Source organism: Delphinus delphis, chromosome 12, assembly GCF_949987515.2.
Source record: "Delphinus delphis chromosome 12, mDelDel1.2, whole genome shotgun sequence".
Lineage (NCBI taxonomy): Eukaryota > Metazoa > Chordata > Mammalia > Artiodactyla > Delphinidae > Delphinus > Delphinus delphis.
This window is the reverse complement of record NC_082694.2, coordinates 48,954,542-48,978,319: the sequence shown is the minus strand read 5'-3', so window position 1 is coordinate 48,978,319 and position 23,778 is coordinate 48,954,542. Positions and strand designations below refer to the sequence as shown.

The 23,778-nt window shown below is 38.4% G+C and overlaps 1 protein-coding gene across 18 annotated transcripts in view; it reads right to left on the bottom strand.

Annotated features, from left to right (window-relative positions):
* The window catches only part of NRXN1 (neurexin 1), a 1,121,172-nt gene that overhangs the window by 531,133 nt on the left and 566,261 nt on the right, over positions 1–23,778 (bottom strand). For 17 of the 18 annotated variants that reach the window (XM_060026644.1, XM_060026625.1, XM_060026628.1 and 14 more), the window contains 2 exons: positions 11,055–11,228; positions 4,692–4,811 (listed from right to left, as the gene is read on the bottom strand). In XM_060026644.1, coding sequence (XP_059882627.1) covers positions 4,692–4,811; positions 11,055–11,228 — 294 coding nt within the window. Of the gene's footprint in view, positions 1–4,691; positions 4,812–5,747; positions 5,775–11,054; positions 11,229–23,778 lie in introns of all 18 variants that reach the window. The other variant, XM_060026630.1, reaches the window with a different exon arrangement.

The window sequence follows — 23,778 nt, the reverse complement described above, 5'->3', positions numbered from 1 at the left end:
TTGCTAAATTTTATCCAGCCATAAATGGCACCAGTAGCAAATCAGCTCACAGCTTAATACTACTGGCAGATCTACCTCGGAGAGAAACAGTGTTACTTTGATTCAAGTTATTTTTATGTATGTTATGATTCGTTTCCAGTAGTTCTGATATTGATGCTCAAATACTGGGTATTGGATTCTCTTTTCAAACAACAAAAGAAGGTGACAAAAAAAGCTGAAGATACTTTAAAATGCCATGGTAACAAGTCACAGTCAAATGTATTTCATCCTTGTTTCAATGAACAATACTAATTCTCATACAAAAGATATGATGAATTCTTATCCCAAAGATTTTCTTACGGCAAAGTTTAGAATTCTGAAAATAGTCTTTTAATGGCAATGCCCTCACCCTCCTAGCACCAAAATAACAGCACTATGATGTATTAATCCCTTATGGAAACAGACACCATTGAAGCTGAACTGTAATTTGGCACCCAACGTTTCCACACTAATGTAATGTGACAGTGTTATTATGTTCACTGTTTTCCATATGATCATAGCCATATTCATCTTCCCCAACCTGACATGAAATTAGCTAGTATGGTTACATTCTATCTGGACCACAGGGTAGATGCAAAAACGATTATTGTAGCACAATGGTCTGATGATGGTGTGTGTGCACAAGCATGAACAGGTGATATGTAGATTTAATGCAATGAATAGCAACTCTTAACACAGACCTGGCACACAGCATGCACTCAGTAAGTAGTTACATCCAAGAGAAATTTCACAAATCTAAGTGCTAAGTGCAAAAACAGTTGCTCTAAGATTCCAGAAGAGGGAAAGTAGGCCCAGCTCAGAGGGCCAGGGAAATTCCCATGGGATGAAGCAGTTTAGGTAATGATTGAAAAATGAAATTGCATTTCTTCAAGCAGATATAGTGAAAGGAATGCATTCTAGGTGGAAGGAGTACATTCCCCAGGAGGAGAAATTAGCATAAGCAATGGTGAGGAAATTGGGAAAGTGTAATGTTGCTCAGACACCATAAGTTAACTGGCGGTAACATGCCATATTGACAAAGTTCTACAATAGATAAGAATGAAAACAAAAGCTAGGGTCAGACCATGGAGGTTCATGAACTCCAAACTGATGAATTTGGAGAGTATTGTTGACCACTGAGGATGTCCTAGAAATCCTTATGCAAGATTCATGCATCTAGTCAACACTGATTTAATGGGTTACTATTATCAACAGTTATATGCAACATAAAGGTACAAAACATTGGGCTTATGAACCCCTCCCCCCGCAAAAAGGATTATTGTTCCTGGGAGATAAGACCAAACATAAGTAACTATAAGGTAGAAAGTGATGGCTGATGAAATAGCATAAACAAAGTTCTACAGAGGTCAGAGGAGAGAAAGCATTGTCTCCCGTTAGGAGAATCAGGAAGAGCTTGTGATATTTAAACTAGGGAGAACAGGAAGAAAGAACAAAACTGGTAAGGAGGCATAGGATGGATTGGATGAGGGAGGGATAAGAAGGGGGAAACTCAACCAAGATATTGCTACAATGAGCCAGAAAAATTATATTGGGGACCTAAAATATGGTACAGATATGGAAGAATTAAGGAGTTACACACACATGCACGCGTGCGCACGCGCGCACACACACACACACACACTCAGAGCAATTATTTTTGTCAATGAGTAGGTCATTTAGATGGCAACTTGCCAGGGAAGAAAGGGTTTCACAAACACTTTTCTTTAAAAGTAGCCTTTGGCATCACTTTGCCTAAGTACCTCTTCTTTTTGAAAGATTCCTTTAACTTCATTAATTAGTATGATTTATCCAGGATTACACTTACAGGAGAAAACTTATTCTTATCTTCCTGTTAATTATGTCTCCAGGCTAATATAAATAAAATTATCTAGTTACTCTAACTCTGTGAAAATTATCAGAGAGATGACTTTTAGAAGGTCTGTAGGGGGCAGGGGTGGGGGTGGGAAGATCTCATTTACAATGTGGTGTGTTCTTTCCCTTTCTTTAAAAAAAAGCTTTGTTTCTATCTTCCTTTTTTTGTTTTCTATGCAGTTGACAGCTGCAGCCACAGAATTTATGGATAAATATCTAAGCGTGGAGAAGAAAATTTCATTAAGAAACAAAATGTCCTAAATGGCTTCATTAAAAAAAAAGTCAACCTCTATACCGAAAAGGATCTTGTTAAAATCCCAGGAATCACACTATTTGCCCAACTTACAGAAAAACAGTGAGATGTAGAGATAAGGTTTGTTTTGATCAATTTAAAAAGTGAAGAAAATGTGGCATGCTACTTTTATTGCCATATCAACTGCATGTCTTCAAGGTAACTGTCACTATTGTACCTTCTACAAATTAGAGTTGATATGAAAATAAGATTTGCTTTTAAATACTGATTTGTACGTACATATCCTCACCACCAAAACACCAGTGTACAAGCCAAGAAAACGATTTCACATTTCCAGAAAACCCACAAAGAGATAATGACTTAATCAAAATGCATGTATTCTGAGAGCCCTCCAAAGTAATTTTAATGCTCATCTGTGCTAGAGGCATATCAGGAGACATATTTATTGAATGACAGTTACCTTATTTACAAGAAAATAACAAATAGCTTTATCATTGTCATCACCACTACTATCACCCAAGAGCAGCATTCAAATAATTTTCTGTAAAAATGGTTTGAAGACAGCATGATACTTAAGGCAGGACCTTGATGTTCCTTTAGGAACTGTCTAGAGAAAATTATATTCTTTATACTTAACTGCTATAAGAGGATACACAATCTGACACAACCAAATGACAACTGTTTTGTAAAACATGGAAACTAGACTAAGCACAAAGTTTGGCAGAGAAAGTTCTTCAGCAAAATGAAAACCAGTTTCATGCAAAACAAAAGCTCTCTCAGCTATATCTGTCAGGATCATACTCAGGATTTTAAAATTGTCATAATAAAATCATAACAAATTATCAGTCTTCTGTCTGTCCTTGAAAATAAGTTGATGTTATTTTCTCTGGGGCAGAAGCAACTGCAGGACGTTACTCTTCTATTTACATATCTTTATTAAAAGGATATATAGTTTCTTTGATTTGCTTTTCTTTATGTACATATAAGTATTTATTGACTCTTTACATAAGGTTACTTACATAACTCTAAATGTGGTTTAATGTTTGTAAGAATGATTTGATTTGCAGAAATACAGTGTTTGCAAATGTGTGATGGTTTGAATATGTGTTTGTGGCTTCAAGTTTCTTGTAATTCTTGTAATGGAAGAGCTCACTGGTAGGATGAAGACTAAATATTTCTCCTTCTGTGGTGGTATGATCTTTACATGTCTCTTCCAAGTACTATTTACTTTGTATTAGTTGCTTGTTCTTCCTATATTCAATATTTTGGAGAGGAAACCTGAAGATAGCTAGGAAATTGTACTATATTGCTAGGCTGCAACAACTCAGTTCAATAACACGTTCTGGTTTGACCCCATCTTCAACCTTATGATACACATATCTACTGACATGAACAGAGTCTCAAATAGATAAAGGTCAAAATGAACAAGCTCTAGTCTTTCTTTAAATCCATACTCAAGCTCAGCCTTTGCCTGGAAGCCCAAACCTTCAATCATCTCATCTGCTATCCCACCATCCGAGAGCTTTTTCTTCAATGTTATAGCATTTACAACATAAGCATGGACTATATTTTACAACCAGAAGGCTCTGTCAGATATATTTTCTCAAGAGAGTGGAATGCAAAGTTTTGTAGGAAACCCTTGTATTATCATTTTGATGAAGTGTTGTAAAGCAGTATCTATTTAAAAGTTAAGAAACAGAACTTCATCCCACATACCAGTTAATATGGTCTCAAAATCCACACTGCTATCACATAAATTAGGCACTCACAAATATTCCATAATATAATGTGAATGTTGTGTTTCTTTGTCATGCTTATTTTTTAATGTAATTTTTTCGATGTGGACCATTTTTAAAGTCTTTATTGAATTTGTTCAATATTGCTTCTGTTTTATGTTTTTTTGTTTTTTGGCCACAAGGCATGTGGGATCTTAGCTCCCTGACTCACACCCCCTGCACTGGAAGGTGAAGTCTTAACCACTGCATTGCCAGGGATGTCCCCTGTCATGCTTATATTGCGAGACTAAAGGGGAAAAGACACAAACATAAGGGAGAGCAGTTGAAGGACAAAGTTTAAACATACTGTTTTTTAATGTAAAAGGCAGTATGGGCTTGAAAAGATGTAGAGAGAGAAACGTAATGAACTTGTCAATTCACTAAAATTCCAGCCCTCGAGATATAATCTTATGAAATGAAATATTACTTAATAAAAAGCAACATGAAGCCTCTTTCAAAAACTAGGGGAGGGGTGCCACATACAGGAAATGAAAAAATTATTTTCGACAAGGTGACCATTAGCAACTTAAAAAATTCCAACAAAGAGTTGAAGACCAAAGAATCACCATCATCACAGATTTTGGCTAATGGCATCCTTGATTGATACTTTAGTATTTCAAACATGACCCTTCTGTGGAACCAAATGCTCCTCCTGGTTATGACAGTTTAACTTATTCATGGATAATATAAAGACTCCCAGCTTTAGACCCGGGATATCAAACAGTAACTGGAAGCAACGATGAGCATCGGTCTACACTCAGAGGGGAACTTACGGTCATTGCAGAGCGGCCCGCTGAAGGAGGTCATGCTACAGTCACAGCTGAAGCCGTCCCACTGCTGCAAGCACACGCCTTGGTTGGAACATGAGTCCTCCTGGCAGGTTGTGCTGGGCCCTGAAAACAATCCAAAAGCAACTTGGGTTCTTTAAAAAAATCTAAAAGTGTTTCACACATGAGCTAGGTCACATTTAGTAGTTGCCAACACCTCAAAGTACATGACCAAACTAGTTTGGAAAGTTCTAGTTCACACACCTGAATTAGGAACAGAGAAGCTGTAATATAAAGGTTTCTCAAGTTTCAAATACAGGACAAAATACATTATAATAGTAAACTAGACCAGCAAATAGTAAAAGCAAGCACATAGCTTCTCGTATGATCATGGTAGCAGGTGATCTCATTCCTTCATCAATAATTCTCTCTCACTGTTTGGATTTTAGAAAAACGCATGGATCTCCTTAACTTCTGACCAATGGGTAGAGACACCATGAGAGATGGAGATTATAACTTCATGAAACTGAGATACAGATTAGCAAAAAAAAAAAAAAAAAAAAAAAAAAAGGAACCACTGAAGAGAGTTATACAAAAATGTCCTATAAGTTTCTAGAAGTTTTCCTGCACAAACTATGAATAAAGTTATGATTGCTGGGTGTTTTGGATAGGTATGTTGGCAAGTATCAATCCACATGCTTTAACAATTTCATGCAATTAAACATAAAACTAAGAACTCTGTATAAATGACATGCCCCCAGGTAACATACAAGTAAAAAGGATGCTAGTCTATTTCTAAAGAATCATAACTAGAACACTGAAAAACAAAGAACTAAAAAAAAGATGATCAAAGCACTAAAGGTAATCACTATACAAACATTCAAGACTGAAAGCCTTTATGCAAACTATGCTACAAAATGAGGTTTCTTGCACAACATTCAAGAAGGGGAAAAATGAAAACTTCAAATAACAGTTACTGCAAAAATGTAAAAATGTTATTTTGAGGTTTCCACTGTGTATTACGGGGTTTCAGTCTTGTTTTATACACACAGGGCTATCTACCTTGCAAGTCAGCTTTCATCAATGCAACTTTGTCAGCAAAATTAAAAAAAAAAAGCAAAATATATTAAATGTTAGTAAGCAATACTGAAATGGGGCAAACATAGAAGAACATTCAGATTCAAAAAAGCATGCTGCTGTAAAGGGGGAGAGAAATGCTATGTAGAGCAAACAAATTAATAACTAACAGCCATAAATCTTAAGAGAAGCCAAAACCAAGAAAGCGATAATTGATTAGAATTTCACTATACATGTATTTATATTACGGTTAACTGAGCCAATGACACAAAGTGACTGCACTGCTTAGCGGAAGATTTGTCACGTGCAGATACAGTGTAGACGATGGTCATTAGAAGACCAATTATCCCTTTCTATTTTTTTCCCTCTAGGTCTTTTATCTTGCTATTGTAGTTCAGGCTTAAAACTGTAATGCCAGCCATTCTCTGTCAACAGTTGGACCTTACAGTGACACCAAATTATCAAAATGTATACACCATTTGGTAGATGAAAGAAAAAGTAAAGGATGGAAGAAACAAATTGCAGTATAATTCCCCATAAAGAAAATTCCTTTACAAGATTGCAATGTGGAGTATTTATCTTTGCTTTTACCAGACTGGGTATAGATTTCTCACAGACCTCAGAGTTACATCTATATTTTCTCTTCCTCTATAACTGTCTTCAACTCTTAAATACTGCCCTGTGAATATTTATTACAGTAGAACCTCATTAATAAGGGTTATCTTAGGTGGGAAGGGAACACCATCTACCTCAATACCTTTAGAGTATAAACTGAAGATATTTTCTAGTAAACACAATCTTAGGTTTTATGAAAATACAAAAATAGACACCAGACTAATTAGATGCTATTAACACTGAGAGCCTTTGAGGTAAATGCTCTAGTGAATACATGAGAATATCTGTGATTAGATTTTATACAAATTGATGTTCCTATAAACATCAATTTTAAACATGCTCCTTACAACCATAATTTTATTATAAATTTCTTAGTCACGGTATTCTTCATAAGAAGTTATTGAATGTAGCCTAAACATTCAATATGAATTTTTACAAATTCAGAAATCATAATACTGTAACTACTAATTATATAATAATAATAATAGTAATAATAATAATCAGTGTAGTAATAATAACAAAAATAATAGTCGTTTTTAATAATAATAAAAATCTCCCAGGCCTGGGAGACCTGAATGGATGTAATAGTTTTTCTCACCTACTGCATCAAAGAACTAAGAGACACTAAATTGCTCAGTTTTTTTCTTCCAATCTGTGAGAGGTAAGTGGTCCAATGATCTTTATTCCATGGCATTAAAGACTGAAAATAATTAATATTTGTTTAAAAAAAAAACCTCAAAGCAATATTCCTTAGCACAGTCCTTCCTCTGGTACAAGCCCAGCCTGGGTCAGGGGCTGTGTTATCAAAGGATACTATTCCCCTGATTTGCCCAGCAGAAGGAAAGAGCAGGAGCAAGAACTGATGAAGAGCCATGTTTTTGTTTTTCTTTTTGCAAAAATTATCAGAAATACAATTGCAAAATAATGCTTAACTCTAAAAATGGTAAAATTGCAATTCTAAAAACTAACCTGCCTGCCCATATTGTAGAGCAGCCAATCAGAGTAGCTCCCAAGCCTTTATGTGACCATAAAGACATGCTTTGTTACGTTTTCCATTATCACAACACTCTTTATATATTCAGGTATTACAAGTGAATGCATGCCTATGCCTGACAAGTCACATTTTTTAAAGTACTCACCTTCTTGAAAAATATTTAAACATTGACAGTCATTTGCACAAGACAAAACCCTGAATTTATTTTTCCTTTTTAGTTATATAATGCCCTTTTTATTTTATCACTGAATAAAATTGGGAGCAAGCCACAAGGATATTTGTATTAAGTGGTTAAAAATAAGGATATGGGGGCCTCCCTGGTGGCGCGGTGGTTGAGAGTCCGCCTGCCGATGCAGGGGACACGGGTTTGTGCCCCGGTCCGGGAAGATCCCACATGCCGCAGAGTGGTTGGGCCCGTGAGCCATGGCCACTGAGCCTGAGCGTCCAGAGCCTGTGCTCCACAACGGGAGAGGCCACCGCAGTGAGAGACCCACGTACCAGAAAAAATAATAATAATAACAATAATAATAATAATAAGGATGTTTGAAAAGGAAAGGAAAGTGAAGGTAAAACTACAATGTCTGGAAACCAAAGAAACAATAGAGGAAAGTGCTTAGATGCCTGGGATTTCAAGTAAGGCAAAATTGGGTTCAAAGCTTCCATCATCCACTTATGTGCTGTGTGACCTTAGGAAGGTCACCTCACACCTCTAAGGCTCAATTTACTCTTCTTAAAAAAAAAAAACAACAGTAATACCTAATTGATAGAGTTTTGGGAAATGAAATTGCATATGTAAACTTACTGCTACCAGTGTTTAATCGATGGTAGCTTTAATAGTGAAGTATTTCTGTAGCTTATAGTGCAATTCCAGTGTTGAATGTTATGAGTCTATGCAAGTGCCTAAATTAAAAATTGTTTCACTGACTTCATGTATGGAAGTTATCTTGACTCAGTATTGAGCTTAACTGAGCCTGATTATTGGTGGATTGCCAGTCTCTCTTTTCTCTTAAGTAAGCAGGTCAATGCCTTTCCAGGTAGTAATTTTCAAAGTCTGGTGTCAGACCAAAAGCAGCAGCATCATTTAGGAACTTGCTAGAAATGTAAATTCTAGAGCCCCATCCTAGACCTACTGAATCAGAAACCTTGGGTTGGTGTCAAGTAACATGGGTTTTAACAATTCTCCAGGTGATTCCAATACTTGCTCAAGTTGAGAAACATTAATGTAAAGGGAAAAGGACAAGGTAAGTTCCCTCTGCTAGCTAACGTGGTGTGTAAGTAAAATCAGCTATTACTCACTGAAATAAGTTAGAAATGAAAGGCAGCAAGTGATTATTGAGAGAAGGCCAATGACTTTTTACATGAAAGAACTTTAGAGATTCGTGGGTCTTGGGTAGAAATGGTGGAAAATCTTGACAAGATATCATTTAGTGATGTCAAATTTAAACTATTTCTATTAATATGAAAGTTAAGTGATTCCAATGTGGTTTGAGCTCAAAATCCCATGAGAACAATCTTTAGAGAAATAATGTATTGAGTATCTAGAAGTTTACCACCAATCCTAAAAATACGTGTATCTCATCAATTACACCTCTGACAGGTACATCTGAGATTATTCCTAGGAACCACAGAGGACAGAAATAATCATACATTAAAAATTGTTAACCTTGACGTTGGAATGAAAAAAATCAGGGAAGTGTCAAGGCAGAAAGGCAGGAGCATGGCAACATTCTAAAAATAAAGGAAAAGGGAGTAAAAGAGGGTGAGAATTATTAAAGCTCAGATATTAAAGCAAACTAGATAAGATAAGGAAGGAGCCAATGTCATAATCTACTGAATGATTTCAGATGTTCAAACCAGAGTTTAAAATTACCCAAGAAGATGTACAATCACCTCAACCAAATTGCTTATTAGGTTATGATGGAAAATAACACCAAATTTTATTTCTGTAAATACACTTTCTCAGTACATTTCTTATTAGTTTTCCCTTCCACTCACCCACTCACATTATGTGCCAGTGGTGGGAGGTCATGTGTATGGGTTTGGTTTTCTATCTTGTGAGTGTTTAGCTGTGAATGTGTCTGTCTGCTCCCACCATTTCTTGTAGGTGAGAATTTACCGAGCAACTTGTAGAAAGGCCTATTTTTTTTTTTTTTTGCGATACGCGGGCCTCTCACTGTTGTGGCCTCTCCCGTTGCGGAGCACAGGCTAGGGAGGCGCAGGCTCAGCGTCCATGGCTCACGGGCCCAGCCGCTCCGCGGCATGTGGGATCCTCCCGGTCCGGGGCACAAACCCGCGTCCCCTGCATTGGCAGGCGGACTCTCAACCACTGTGCCACCAGGGAAGCCCGAAAGGCCTATGTTTGAAAAATGTTTTCAGAAGATTTTGTAGTACCTTAAAAAAAAAAAAAAAAAAAACCCATATATTCTCACTTATTAGATCACCTCCAAGAATCAAAGTTATGTCCCACATTTTTGTCTCCATCCACTAGAGAGAATTTATTCACTTAACAATTTTGTTTCCTTTGTCAAATTGGTAAAAGGAGAAAACACATAGTTTCCCTTTGTTTCACAAAAGGACATTTATACCAAAATTTGAAACAAAGTAAATAAATACAGCAAAACATTAAAAATGAACTCAACAAAGATTTCCATTAAATAATCTTATCCTCTGGCGTGATTAAAACACAATTTGAATTTCACCTGACTTTTCAGGGAAACATATGTTACAGAGAGAAAAAAATGTATTTCCAAATAAAAAATTTATATGTACTTAGGTAATTGCTAAATCTAATAGCATTATTTTGGCTGAGAAGACATGATTCATAATCTCCTGGGAGACAGGAATTCACATCTTTCTTCGCTTCCCCCATATGAAATTTCCTTATGAATCTAAAATTTTCAAAATGGCCCAAACTGTATTCAACATTAAAAGAGAAGCAGCAACACATTCACAGCTACAAAATTCAGGATAATGTGATTAAATTGCATTTATGGAGGGAGAATTGGCTCAAATAACCTGAGGTGTTGAAGTGAAAATTATCTAAAATGAAAGTAGCAATCAAAAAGTACTCCTACAGATCTCAGTCTGATAGAGAACACAAAAGTACAGAAAGATACTTGAGCACAGTTCTGAAATATGGAATATTAGCTTTGGGTAATAGAAGAAACCAATTTTTGCTAAAACAAACTGATAATATATGAGAGACACTCATGCTGCCAGGTAGAAACAAACCAAACCGTGATTTGAGAATGGGTATCTGAATGTTATTCTCTTGTTGTATCCTATTGAATGTAGATGTCAAAAAGCAGGCTCAAATTGATTAACATTTGCTGGAGTAAATACGTTTTTCTAGTCCAAGTGGAGTATCTATTTAATGCTATAACGAAAGCACTGCAGAAGTGATTAGCACACTAATTAGGTGAACTAAAGAATGCAAAGAAGCAGAATATAACAAGATGCATAGCTCCCATTTTATATCAGGCATTAGTCTAGGTTTGCAAACAGTCCAGAAAATTTAAGATTTATGGGATGAAAAGTTTAAAACATGAATAAGGACTTTTAAGCCGTAACTGGGGGTTTGGTCAATTGTCAGAAATGAAAATTTTGCCTGCCAGAGAATTTTGCTGTTCTCATTTATAGGTGGAATTAGAATTATTTTGAGTGTGATAACAAAGATCTAGTACCTTCACAGCCTCTCTCAATCTGTCCATTGCAGAAAAGAGCATCTGAGATGAGGTCTGGAAGCCGTCCATTTAGATCAACTGATGCCAGGCAGCCTTGAAAGCCCTCCTTGGCATGGACGAGTTTCGGCAAGGATTTATATGTTTCCTTGGCCACTCCTCCTATATACAAGTCACCTGTGGGAAGACAAAAATTTTGGTCACAAAAGTAACTTAACATTGACTTTAAACAACAGTAGAACACACACAAAAAAAGGTTTATTTTTCATTAAATTAATTTTAAAAAGTAAATTTATGACTATATATTTTCTTAAAAGTACAAAACAGGGGAAGATGACGGAAGAGTAAGACGCGGAGATCACCTTCCTCCCCACATATACACCAGAAGTACATCTACACGTGGAACAACTCCTACAGAAAACCTACTAAACGCTGGCAGAAGACCTCAGGCCTCCCAAAAGGCAAGAAACCCCCCACGCACCTGGGTAAGGCAAAAGAAAAAACAGAGACAAAAGAATAGGGACAGGACCTGCACCAGTGGGAGAGAGCTGTGAAGAAGGAAAGCTTTCCACACACTAGAAGCCCCTTCGCGGATGGAGACGGCGGGTGGCGGAGGGGGAAGCTTCGAAGCCTCGGAGGAGAGCGCAGCAACAGGGGTGCGGAAGGTAAAGCGCAGACATTCCCGCACAGAAGTTCGGTGCCGACCGGCACTCACCAGCCCGAGAGGCTTGTCTGCTCACCCGCCGGGGCGGGCGGGGCTGGGAGCTGAGGCTCGGGCTTCGGTCGCAGCGCCGGAAGAGGACTGGGCTTGGCGGCGTGAACACAGCCTGCAGAAGGTTAGTGCGCCACGCCTAGCCGGGAGGGAGTCCGGGGAAAAGTCTGGAGCTGCCGAAGAGGCGAGAGACTTTTTCTTCCCTCTTTGTTCCTGGTGCGCGAGGAGAGGGGATTAAGAGCGCTGCTTAAAGGAGCTCCGGAGACGGGCGCGAGCCGCGGCTAAAAGCGCGGACCCCAGAGACGGGCATGAGACGCTAAGGCTGCTGCTGCCGCCACCAAGAAGCCTGTGTGCGAGCACAGGTCACTATCCACACACCCCTTGCGGGGAGCCTGTGCGGCCTGCCACTGCCAGGGTCCCGGGATCCAGGGACAACTCCCCCGGGAGAACGCATGGCGCGCCTCACGCTGGTGCAACGTCACGCAGGCCTCTGCCGCCGCAGGCCCGCCCCGCACTCTGTGCCCCTCCCTCCCTCCCGGCCTGAGTGAGCCAGAGCCCCCGAGTCAGCAGCTCCTTTAACCCCGTCCTGTCTGAGCAAAGAACAGACGCCCTCCGGCGACCTACACGCAAAGGCGGGGCCAAATCCAAAGCTGAGCCCCTGGGAGCTGTGAGAATAAAGAAGAGAAAGGGAAATCCCTCCCAGCATCCTCAGAAGCAGCGGATTAAAGCTCCACAGTCAACTTGATGTACCCAGCATCTGTGGAATACATGAATAGACAACGAATCATCCCAAATTGAGGAGGTGGACTTTGGGAGCAAGATTTATGATTTTTTCCCCTTTTCCTGTTTTTGTGAGTGTGTATGTGTATGCTTCTGTGTGAGATTTTGTCTGTATAGCTTTGCTTCCACCATTTGTCCTAGGGTTCTATCTGTCCATTTTTTTGTTGTTATTTTAATTTTTTTTCTTTTTTTCTCTTAATAATTATTTTTTTATTCTAATAACTTTATTATATTTTATCTTTATTTTATTTTACTTTATCTCCTTTCTTTCTTCCTTCCTTCCCTCCTTCCTTCCTTCCTTCCTCCCTCCCTCCTTTCTTTCTTTCTTTCTACTTCTACTAATTCTTTCTTTCTACTTTTCCTCTCTTTTATTCTGAGCTGTGTGGATGAATGGCTCTTGGTGCTGCAGCCAGGAGTCAGTGCTGTGCCTCTGAGGAGGGAGAGCCAACTTCAGGACACTTGTCCACAAGAGACCTCCCAGCTCCACATAATATCAAATGGTGAAAATCTCCCAGAGATCTCCATCTCAACACCAGCACCCAGCTTCACTCTACGACCAGCAAGCTACAGTGCTGGACATCCTATGCCAAACAACTAGCAAGAAGGAACACAACCCCACCCATTAGCAGAGAGGCTGCCTAAAATCATAGTAAGTCCACAGACACCCCAAAACACACCACCAGACATGGACCTGCCCACCAGAAAGACAAGATCCAGCCTCATCCACCAGAACACAGGCACTAGTCCCCTCTACCAGGAAGCCTACACAACCCACTGAACCAACCTTAGCCACTGGGGAGAGACATCAAAAACAACGGGAACTACAAACCTGCAGCCTGCAAAAAGGAGACCCCAAACACAGTAAGATAAGCAAAATGAGAAGACAGAAAAACACACAGCAGATGAAGGAGCAAGATAAAAACCCACCAGACCTAACAAATGAAGAGGAAATAGGCAGTCTACCTGAAAAAAAATTCAGACTAATGATAGTAAAAATGATCCAAAATCTTGGAAATATAATACACAAAATGCAAGAAACATTTAACAAGGACACAGAAGAACTAAAGATGAAACAAACAACGATGAACAACACAATAAATGAAATTAAAAATACTCTAGATGGGATCAATAGTAGAATAACTGTGGCAGAAGAACAGATAAGTGACCTGGAAGATAAAATAGTGGAAATAACTACTGCAGAGCAGAATAAAGAAAAAGAATGAAAAGAACTGAGAACAGTCTCAGAGACCTCTGGGACAACATCAAATGCACCAACATTTGAATCATAGGGGTTCCAGAAGAAGAAGAGAAAAAGAAAGGGACTGAGAAAATATTTGAAGAGATTATAGTTGAAAACTTCCCTAATATGGGAAAGGAAATAGTTAATCAAGTCCAGGAAGCACAGAGAGTCCCATACAGGATAAATCCAAGGAGAAATACGCCAAGACACATATTAATCAAATGTCAAAAATTAAATACAAAGAAAACATATTAAAAGTAGCAAGGGGAAAACAACAAATAACACACAAGGGAATCCCCATAAGGTTAACAGCAGATCTTTCAGCAGAAACTCTGCAACCCAGAAAAGACTGGCAGGACATATTTAAAGTGATGAAGGAGAAAAACCTGCAACCAAAATTACTCTACCCAGCAAGGATCTCATTCATATTTGATGGAGAAATTAAAACCTTTAGACAAGCAAAAGCTGAGAGAGTTCAGCACCACCAAACCAGCTTTACAACAACTGCTAAAGGAACTTCTCTAGGCAAGAAACACAAGGGAAGGAAAAGACCTACAATAACGAACCCAAAACAATTTAGAAAATGGGAATAGGAACATACATATCAATAATTACCTTTAATGTAAATGGACTAAAAGCTCCCACCAAAAGACACAGATTGGCTGAATGGATACAAAAACAAGACCCATATATTTGCTGTCTACAAGAGACCCACTTCAGACCTAGAGACACATACAGACTGAAAGTGAGGAGATGGAAAAAGTTATTTCATGCAAATGGAAAACAAAAGAAAGCTGGAGTAGCAATTCTCATATCAGACAAAATAGACCTTAAAATAAAGACTATTAGAAGAGACAAAGAAGGACACTACATAATGATCAAGGGATCGATCCAAGAAGAAGATATAACAATTGTAAATATGTATGCACCCAACATAGGAGCACCTCAATACATAAGGCAAATACTAACAGCCATAAAAGGGGAAATCGACAGTAACATATTCATAGTAGGGGACTTTAACACCCCACTTTCACCAATGGACAGATCATCCAAAATGAAAATAAATAAGGAGACACAAGCTTTAAATGATACATTAAACAAGATGGACTTAACTGATATTTATAGGACATTCCATCCAAAAACAATAGAATACATATTTTTCTCAAGTGCTCATGGAACATTCTCCAGGATAGATCATACATTGGGTCACATATCAAGCCTTCGTAAATTTAAGAAAATTGAAATTGTATCAAGTATCTTTTCCGACCAAAACGCTATGAGACTAGAAATCAATTACAGGAAAAGATCTGTAAAAAATACATACACATGGAGGCTAAACAATACACTACTTATAACGAACTGATCACTGAAGAAATCAAAGAGGAAATAAAAAAATACCTAGAAACAAATGACAATGGAGACACGACGACCCAAAATCTATGGGATGCAGCAAAAGCAGTTCTAAGAGGGAAGTTTATAGCAATACAATCCTACCTTAAGAAACAGGAAACATCTCAAATAAACAACCTAACCTTGCACCTAAAGCAATTAGAGAAAGAAGAACAAAAAAACCCCAAAGTTAGCGGAAGGAAAGAAATCATAAAAATCAGATCAGAAATAAATGAAAAAGAAAAGAAGGAAACAATAGCAAAGATCAACAAAACTAAAAGCTGGTTTTTTGAGAAGATAAACAAAATTGATAAACCATTAGTCAGACTCATCAAGAAAAAAAGGGAGAAGACTCAAATCAATAGAATTAGAAATGAAAAAGGAGAAGTAACAACTGACACTGCAGAAATACAAAAGATCATGAGAGATTACTACAAGCAACTCTATGCCAACAAAATGAACAACCTGGAAGAAATGGACAAATTATTAGAAATGCACAACCTGCCAAGACTGAATCAGGAAGAAATAGAAAATATGAACAGACAAATCACAAGCACTGAAATTGAAACTGTGATTAAAAATCTTACAACAAACAAAAGCCCAGGACCAGATGGCTTCAGAGGAAAATTCTATCAAACATTTAGAGAAGAGCTAACACCTATCCTTCTCAAACTCTTCCAAAATATAGCAGAGGGAGGAACACTCCCAAACTCATTCTACGAGGCCACCATCACCCTGATACCAAAACCAGACAAGGATGTCACAAAGAAAGAAAACTACAGGCCAATATCACTGATAAACATAGATGCAAAAATCCTCAACAAAATACTAGCAAACAGAATGCAACAGCACATTAAAAGGATCATACACCATGATCAAGTGGGGTTTATTCCAGGAATGCAAGGATTCTTCAATATACGCAAATCTATCAATGTGACAAACCATATTAACCAATTGAAGGAGAAAAACCATATGATCATCTCAATAGATGCAGAGAAAGCTTTTGACAAAATTCAACACCCATTTATGAAAAAAACCCTGCAGAAAGTAGGAATAGAGGGAACTTTCCTCAACATAATAAAGGCCATATATGACAAACCCACAGCCAACTTCATCCTCAATGGTGAAAAACTGAAAGCATTTCCACTAAGATCAGGAACAAGACAAGGTTGCCCACTCTTTCCACTATTATTCAACATTGTTTTGGAAGTTTTAGCCACAGCAATCAGAGAAGAAAAGGAAATAAAAGGAATCCAAATCGGAAAAGAAGAAGTAAAGCTGTCGTTGTTTGCAGATGACATGATACTATACATAGAGAATCCTAAAGATGCTACCAGAAAACTACTAGAGCTAATCAATGAATGTGGTAAAGTAGCAGGATACAAAATTAATGCACAGAAATCTCTGGCATTCCTCTACACTAATGATGAAAAATCTGAAAGTGAAATCAAGAAAACACTCCCATTTACCACTGCAACAAAAAGAATAAAATATCTAGGAATAAACCTACCTAAGGAGACAAAAGACCTGTGTGCAGAAAATTATAAGACACTGATGAAAGAAATTAAAGATGATACAAATAGATGGAGAGATATACCATGTTCTTGGATTGGAAGAATCAACATTGTGAAAATGACTCTACTACCTAAAGCAATCTACAGATTCAATGCAATCCCTATCAAACTACCACTGGCATTTTTCACAGAACTAGGACAAAAACTTTCACAATTTGTATGGAAACACAAAAGACCCCGAATAGCCAAAGCAATCTTGAGAACGAAAAACAGAGCTGGAGGAATCAGGCTCCCTGACTTCAGACTATACTACAAAGCTACAGTAATCAAGACAGTATGGTACTGGCACAAAAACAGAAAGATAGATCAATGGAACAGGATAGAAAGCCCAGAGATAAACCCACGCACATATGGTCACCTTATCTGTGATAAAGGAGGCAGGAATGTACAGTGGAGAAAGGACAGCCTCTTCAATAAGTGGTGCTGGGAAAACTGGACAGGTACATGTAAAAGTATGAGATTAGCTCACTCCCTAACACCATACACAAAAATAAGCTCAAAATGGATTAAAGACCTAAATGTAAGGCCAGAAACTATCAAACTCTTAGAGGAAAACATAGGCAGAACACTCTATGACATAAATCACAGCAAGATCCTTTTGGACCCACCTCCTAGAGAAATGGAAATAAAAACAAAAATAAACAAATGGGACCTAATGAAACTTCAAAGCTTTTGCACAGCAAAGGAAACCATAAACAAGACCAAAAGACAACCCTCAGAATGGGAGAAAATATTTGCAAATGAAGCAACTGACAAAGGATTAATCTCCAAAATTTACAAGCAGCTCTTGCAGCTTAATAACAAAAAAACAAACAACCCAATCCAAAAATGGGCAGAAGACCTAAATAGACATTTCTCTAAAAAAGATATACAGACTGCCAACAAACACATGAAAGAATGCTCAACATCATTAATCATTAGAGAAATGCAAATCAAAACTACAATGAGATATCACCTCACACCAGTCAGAATGGCCATCATCAAAAAATCTAGAAACAATAAATGCTGGAGAGGGTGTGGAGAAAAGGGAACACTCTTGCACTGCTGGTGGGAATGTGAATTGGTTCAGCCACTATGGAGAACAGTATGGAGGTTCCTTAAAAAACTACAAATAGAACTACCATATGACCCAGCAATCCCACTACTGGGCATATACCCTGAGAAAACCATAATGCAAAAATAGTCATGTACCAAAATGTTCATTGCAGCTCTATTTACAATAGCCCGGAGATGGAAACAACCTAAGTGCCCATCATCGGATGAATGGATAAAGAAGATGTGCAATGGAATATTACTCAGCCATAAAAAGAAACAAAATTGAGCTATTTGTAATGAGGTGGATAGACCTAGAGTCTGTCATACAGAGTGAAGTAAGTCAGAAAGAGAAAGACAAATACCGTATGCTAACACATATATATGGAATTTAAGAAAAAAAAATGTCATGAAGAACCTAGGGGTAAGACAGGAATAAAGACACAGACCTACTGGAGAACGGACTTGAGGATATGGGGAGGGGGAAAGGTGAGCTGTGACAAAGCGAGAGAGAGGCATGGACGTATATACACTAACAAACGTAAGGTAGATAGCTAGTTGGAAGCAGCCGCATAGCACAGGGATATCAGCTCGGTGCTTTGTGACCGTCTGGAGGGGTGGGATAGGGAGGGTGGGAGGGAGGGAGACGCAAGAGGGAAGAGATATGGGAACATATGTATAACTGATTAAGTTTGTTATAAAGCAGAAACTAACACACCATTGTAAAGCAATTATACTCCAATAAAGATGTAAAAAAAAAAAGTACAAAACAATAGAGGTGTTTCAATAATACATCATCACTGGAAGAAATTTCTAGAAGCTATTCCCACAGAGAACTTAAGTGAGTTCGATACAGTGTGGCCAAATGGAAAGAACATGTACCATGAAGTGGTCCCTGAATTATTGTGTTGGCCAAAAAGTTCGTTCACATTTTTCCATAAAATGTTATGGAATAACCCAAAAGAATTTTTTGGCCACCCAATAAAATCCAAGTCAAGTTATTTACCGACTCTATGGCTTTGAGCTTTTTTTTTTTACTTTCTCTGATCATTAGTAATCTCATTTCTAAAATGGGAGCAATAAAACCTATTCCATAGTGGTGTGTGAGGATTAAATGAGATAAAATAATGGAAAGAATCTATCAGAATGAAAATATGTAGTAGATGTTAGCAGGTGTTATTATTATCAAATCTACATTCTGCTTAGAGAGTTCTAGGCCTTTCTGTTAACTAGAAGCTCCATGAATTCTAAATGTCTAATGTCTAAAATTGCCTTTTCTAGTATGCTTGAACCTATTATCCTTGCCTGCACCTAACTTATTCACTAACTCACTCCCATAGTAGACTATATATACATGAATATTCCATCCCTTTTCAAGTATTTCATCTTTTAGGTAAAGGCATACCACTCTGAATTCTTTATGCTGTTCTGGGATCTACTGACAAGTTATCAATTAATTTTTCCCAATTTTATTACAGTTTCTAGTGGGACACTTTGCTCTGCTTGTCATCTTCATGTCTCTACGTTTAAGATTCCCCAACTTTATGGACAACTACTTAAAAAAAGACTGCAATCCAAGTTTGATTCTGTTTCTTTTCTATTAAAGATTATTCATCATATCTGTATAGCACTGAGTAGATGTAATTAACTGACTCTAGTAAACAATCAATGCAGAACATAAGGAGGGTGACCCCAAATTTCCATAATATCCTACTCCTGTTTACAAGTCCTGGTAACATTCTATTTAGCTACTTACTCCTCTGACTTTGCATTGTCATTTGGATTTTCGCTCTCACGTTAACCATTTTATTTAACTTTCATGTTACGTGATACCTTCTCCCACTGTAACACAAAACTCCTATATTCCTAATGTTCTCTGGGCCCCTTTGTATTGTTTTCATGGGACTTGGGAGGAAGGAGAACCGATACACATGCTGATGCTCACACTGTTTGTTAAATCATGAGTAATAAAGTGCTTGGTGTCTGACCCAGAAAGCTTGTGTCTTCTGCCACCACCCAAAAAACAGTAATAGGCTAACCTAGTAAGTAGGGTAAAAATCAAGCAACACACAGAACACTGCTGATTGTACTGATGAGAAAACTGAGCTTGCTTAAAGTCATTTAGCCATAAAAACTGAGAACTGGGCTTCCTGGTGGTGCAGTGGTTGAGTGTCCGCCTGCCGATGCAGGGGACACAGGTTCGTGACCCGGTCTGGGAAGATCCCACATGCCGCAGAGCGGCTGGGCCCGTGAGCCATGGCCGCTGAGCCTGCGCGTCCGGAGCCTGTGCTCCGCAACGGGAGAGGCCACAACAGTGAGAGGCCCGCGTACCGCAAAAAAAGAAACAAAACAAAACAACAAAAAACAAAACTGAGAACTTAGGTCCCTGACCTACTAACTAGAGCTCTAAGTATTACACTAGGATGCCACTGATCCTGCACAGTTTGTACTGAAGGTACTGGATATGCCTACTTCCCTCACCTTTTAAATAAAAGGAAACATCTATTGACTATTAACCATCATTCTTAATATTAAAGGAAAGCATGTTTTTGATCTGAAATAGGATACTATTTTTGAAACATTTGATTTTTCCCTTCCATATTTCCTTTCTCTCCTTAGTCTTTTCTCTCACTTAAATTTCAAGTGATTGTGATTTATTTGCCTCAGAGACCAAAGATATAAAGTTATCTTTATGTATTTGATCCTTAAAATTCAAGACTCTTAGAGGAGTGAAACAGACAGAATATACAGGCAATTACATGAGAAGAGTAAAGCTTTCCTGCCCCTCATGTGGGCAAGCAGGAGAGAAAGTTGGAGGAGAAGAAGTTTGAATATAGTCGTTGCCCAGTAGAGGACATAGTGATCTGACTTGAGGCCTGAGCCCTGGTGGATGCCAAAACCTCATGTAGGTTGAGGAAAGTAATATTGATCTGTGTGCATTTCCTCAAGAGAACCCAGAGGTAGCAGTGATATCCTTGAGAAGAAATAGATGCATAGTAGATTCAGACATGCTGGGAGCTTGCTTAGCCTGACAGAACTTTTCATATCCCCTTGTGGTGTGGCAGCAACAGAACAATTCCCAGAGCAGGACAGGAGCAAGCAGAAAAAACCTGGCCTGAGGAGGTCATGCACACAAGAAAGAAGATGCTGGGTAGCGATTCAGCGGGCACCTAAGCATTTAATATAGAATATTTGAGACCAACTCCTGTGCAATCTCTCTACCTCCCCAGATACTGGCACAATGGAAGCCCCCCACCCCCAAATCATCTAGACATAATCCCAAGGAAATAAGGGAACTGAAATTGCCTGAGATTACAGTTTCACTAACAAAGAATCAGACCTCAAAACAGAAACCAAGGTGAGTTATAGGAAAGTAGAGAAAGTGACCTTTCTTGCTCGTCTGAGATTGTGGGCTGAACTTTATGCTATTACATATCAAATAGCAATGCAAGGAAGTGCTCCCTGCATTCATTTGCTGAACTAAATTTGTTAGGAAATGTCAGCTTTCCTCTGGGCCTAATGACTGTAGTATCAGAGAACAGTGGGAGTCGAATTAAGAATTCTCGTCCCTGCTTCGGGTTTTTCAGATGTAGAACTTAGTACTCAAAGTTACGTATGGGATGCTATATATGTGACAACCAATCTTCCTCCTTCTGATTGTAACCTCCTGGAGGATAGAGATTGTGTCTTTGTCTTAGATTCTCCCACAGTGCCTAGTACTGGACTACAAGCACAGTAGGCAATCAATAAATATTGTCAGTCAACGGATGGATTGAAGTCACAGTAGATAAGAATCAGAAAAGAAAGAAGAATGGTAAGGCAGCACATAGGGAGAGAGCTAATCCTAACATGCACTTACTTCCTTTCCCCATTTCCTGCTACTTCCTACTTTTTTTCCTATCAGCACACTTACTTGCCCAAATCAGTTTTTAAAGTTTATTGAGGAAAAGTAGTAATCTTTCCCTTGTGTTGTTAAAGAGCAGAAAATATTGATTCAAGCCGTGCAGGATATAAGCCTCAGACGTACCAAGGTGGATGAGTTTGGCTTTATAAGCAAGGGACTCATTCTTATTTTCATTACTGAAGCTGCTGCACTTAGCACCACAACTTAATACCGTCTTTATAAACTCTTCATATAGCAGAGAGTGGTCTTAAGTCTCCCACAGGATTGCCATAGGAAGAGAACAAAGGAAACATTTAAGTGGCCTGAGCCCTGTGTAACATTAGCACTTCATCAAAGATGCACCTTCTCCTTTTCATCCGTGGGATGATGGAAGGAAAATGACCCATTAGCACTAATGGGATCTTGCAGGCAAAATCCTGTGCATGGCAAGGAAGCTAGGCTTTTTAATGACCCAGTGTATGAACGAGAGCCAGGATGGACATCCAGTAACAGTCAGTTTCTTATGGACTTGAAGCCTTCCTTCAAGCTATGAGTGGTTGGCTTTTATTCATATTATTTAAGTAGGCCATGTATGCAACTGACAAGGAAATGATGGAGCCGTGGCAGAAGAAGGTGCAAAGAACATGTACAGAGCCAGATAATCTCAAACATTTGGGGAGTGGGCTTTTAAAAAAAAAAATCAAGAAACCCTTATCTTTGTCACTAGTGTGGAGTGTGTGTGTGTGTGTGTGTGTGTGTGTAATGGCCCCCCTCTCAAGAACGTCATCTGTGGAATGATCTGAGATGATATCACAAGTATCCATTTCCCAGTAGTTGGGCAGTAATGAGTAGGGAATAGCACACAAGCTTCTTAGTTATAATTGGCTACAAAAGAATGAGAAGTACAGGTTGTCCCCGTGTTTCTAGTGTAATTAGAGCGACAAGATGTCAAACGTACAAGTCTTATTTTCTTTGACTTACTTTAGACGCATTTGTGTACTTGAAGTGTGCCCTGCACTATACAATAAGCAGCTCGAGAGCTTTCTTTGACATACTCAGTTTGAATCCCAGCAGCACTGAATCTGGTAACATAAATGGAACAATCGCTTGATAAATATCTTCTATTTTGATATAAACAGACTGAGACACAAGAATTCTGTGAAGCCCGAGGGACTGGTTGTAAGGTTCAGGCTAAATGCGCCTTATAAAATCAGAGAAATAAAAGGATTTTATGGACATCAGTTGTAAGCTGAAGTATCATGAACGAGTTTAGACCAAAAGACAGTATAGGATACATTACTTTGTAATGACATAAATGAAGGTGCCAAACATGGGGAACAGCACAAATGTACCAAGAAGACAAAATTAATACAGCATTCAAAAAAGAGCACAAAAGGCTGGGATGGGCTGGAAAAGAAGAATTATCAAAGGGGCCATGGTAAATAATGTTGGATAAAAAAAGTCAAAGGAAAGCCTTGAGTAACATGATAGAATTTGTGACTGCTGTTTTTTGGTTTTTTTTAAAGGCAATGAGAAGTCCAAAAATAAAAGCCATGCAGGCTAGGAGATGAGGGAATTTGAAACAGTAATAATTAACAGTAATAATAATAATAATTAACAGTAATAATAAACAGTAGTAATTTGGAGAGAAGAGATGAAACTGCATTTAACATTAAACGTGTAATTTGAGTAGGAGTGCCCTACAGAGATGATATGAACTGGGGGCTTAGGGATGCTGGGGCTGGAAGGCCTGGCTTGGGAGCCATCAACCAAAAGCAGAAAAATGAAGTGGTGTAGGAGGTTTTCTCTTCTCTTAAAACAGGGAGCATGAGGCAGTTAGAGCAAGGACTCTGAGCTCTACAGCAGCAGAATGCCAGCGTCAAGGTATAATTAGTTCTTTGACTCAGCTTTCCTGTTTATCCATATGTATTTTTAGTGCCTCTTAAACATCTCAGTTTCATTTTAATTAAAAAGAGCATATATAAAAAGGACAACTGCTTTGTAGATTTGGATAGCTAAAACTCTAGGGAAACTTAAGGAGGCTCCCACAATCTCTTATAAGAGGCATTTGGAAAAAAAAAAAAAAAAAAAAAAGCTGGAGCAATACACACTGTCTG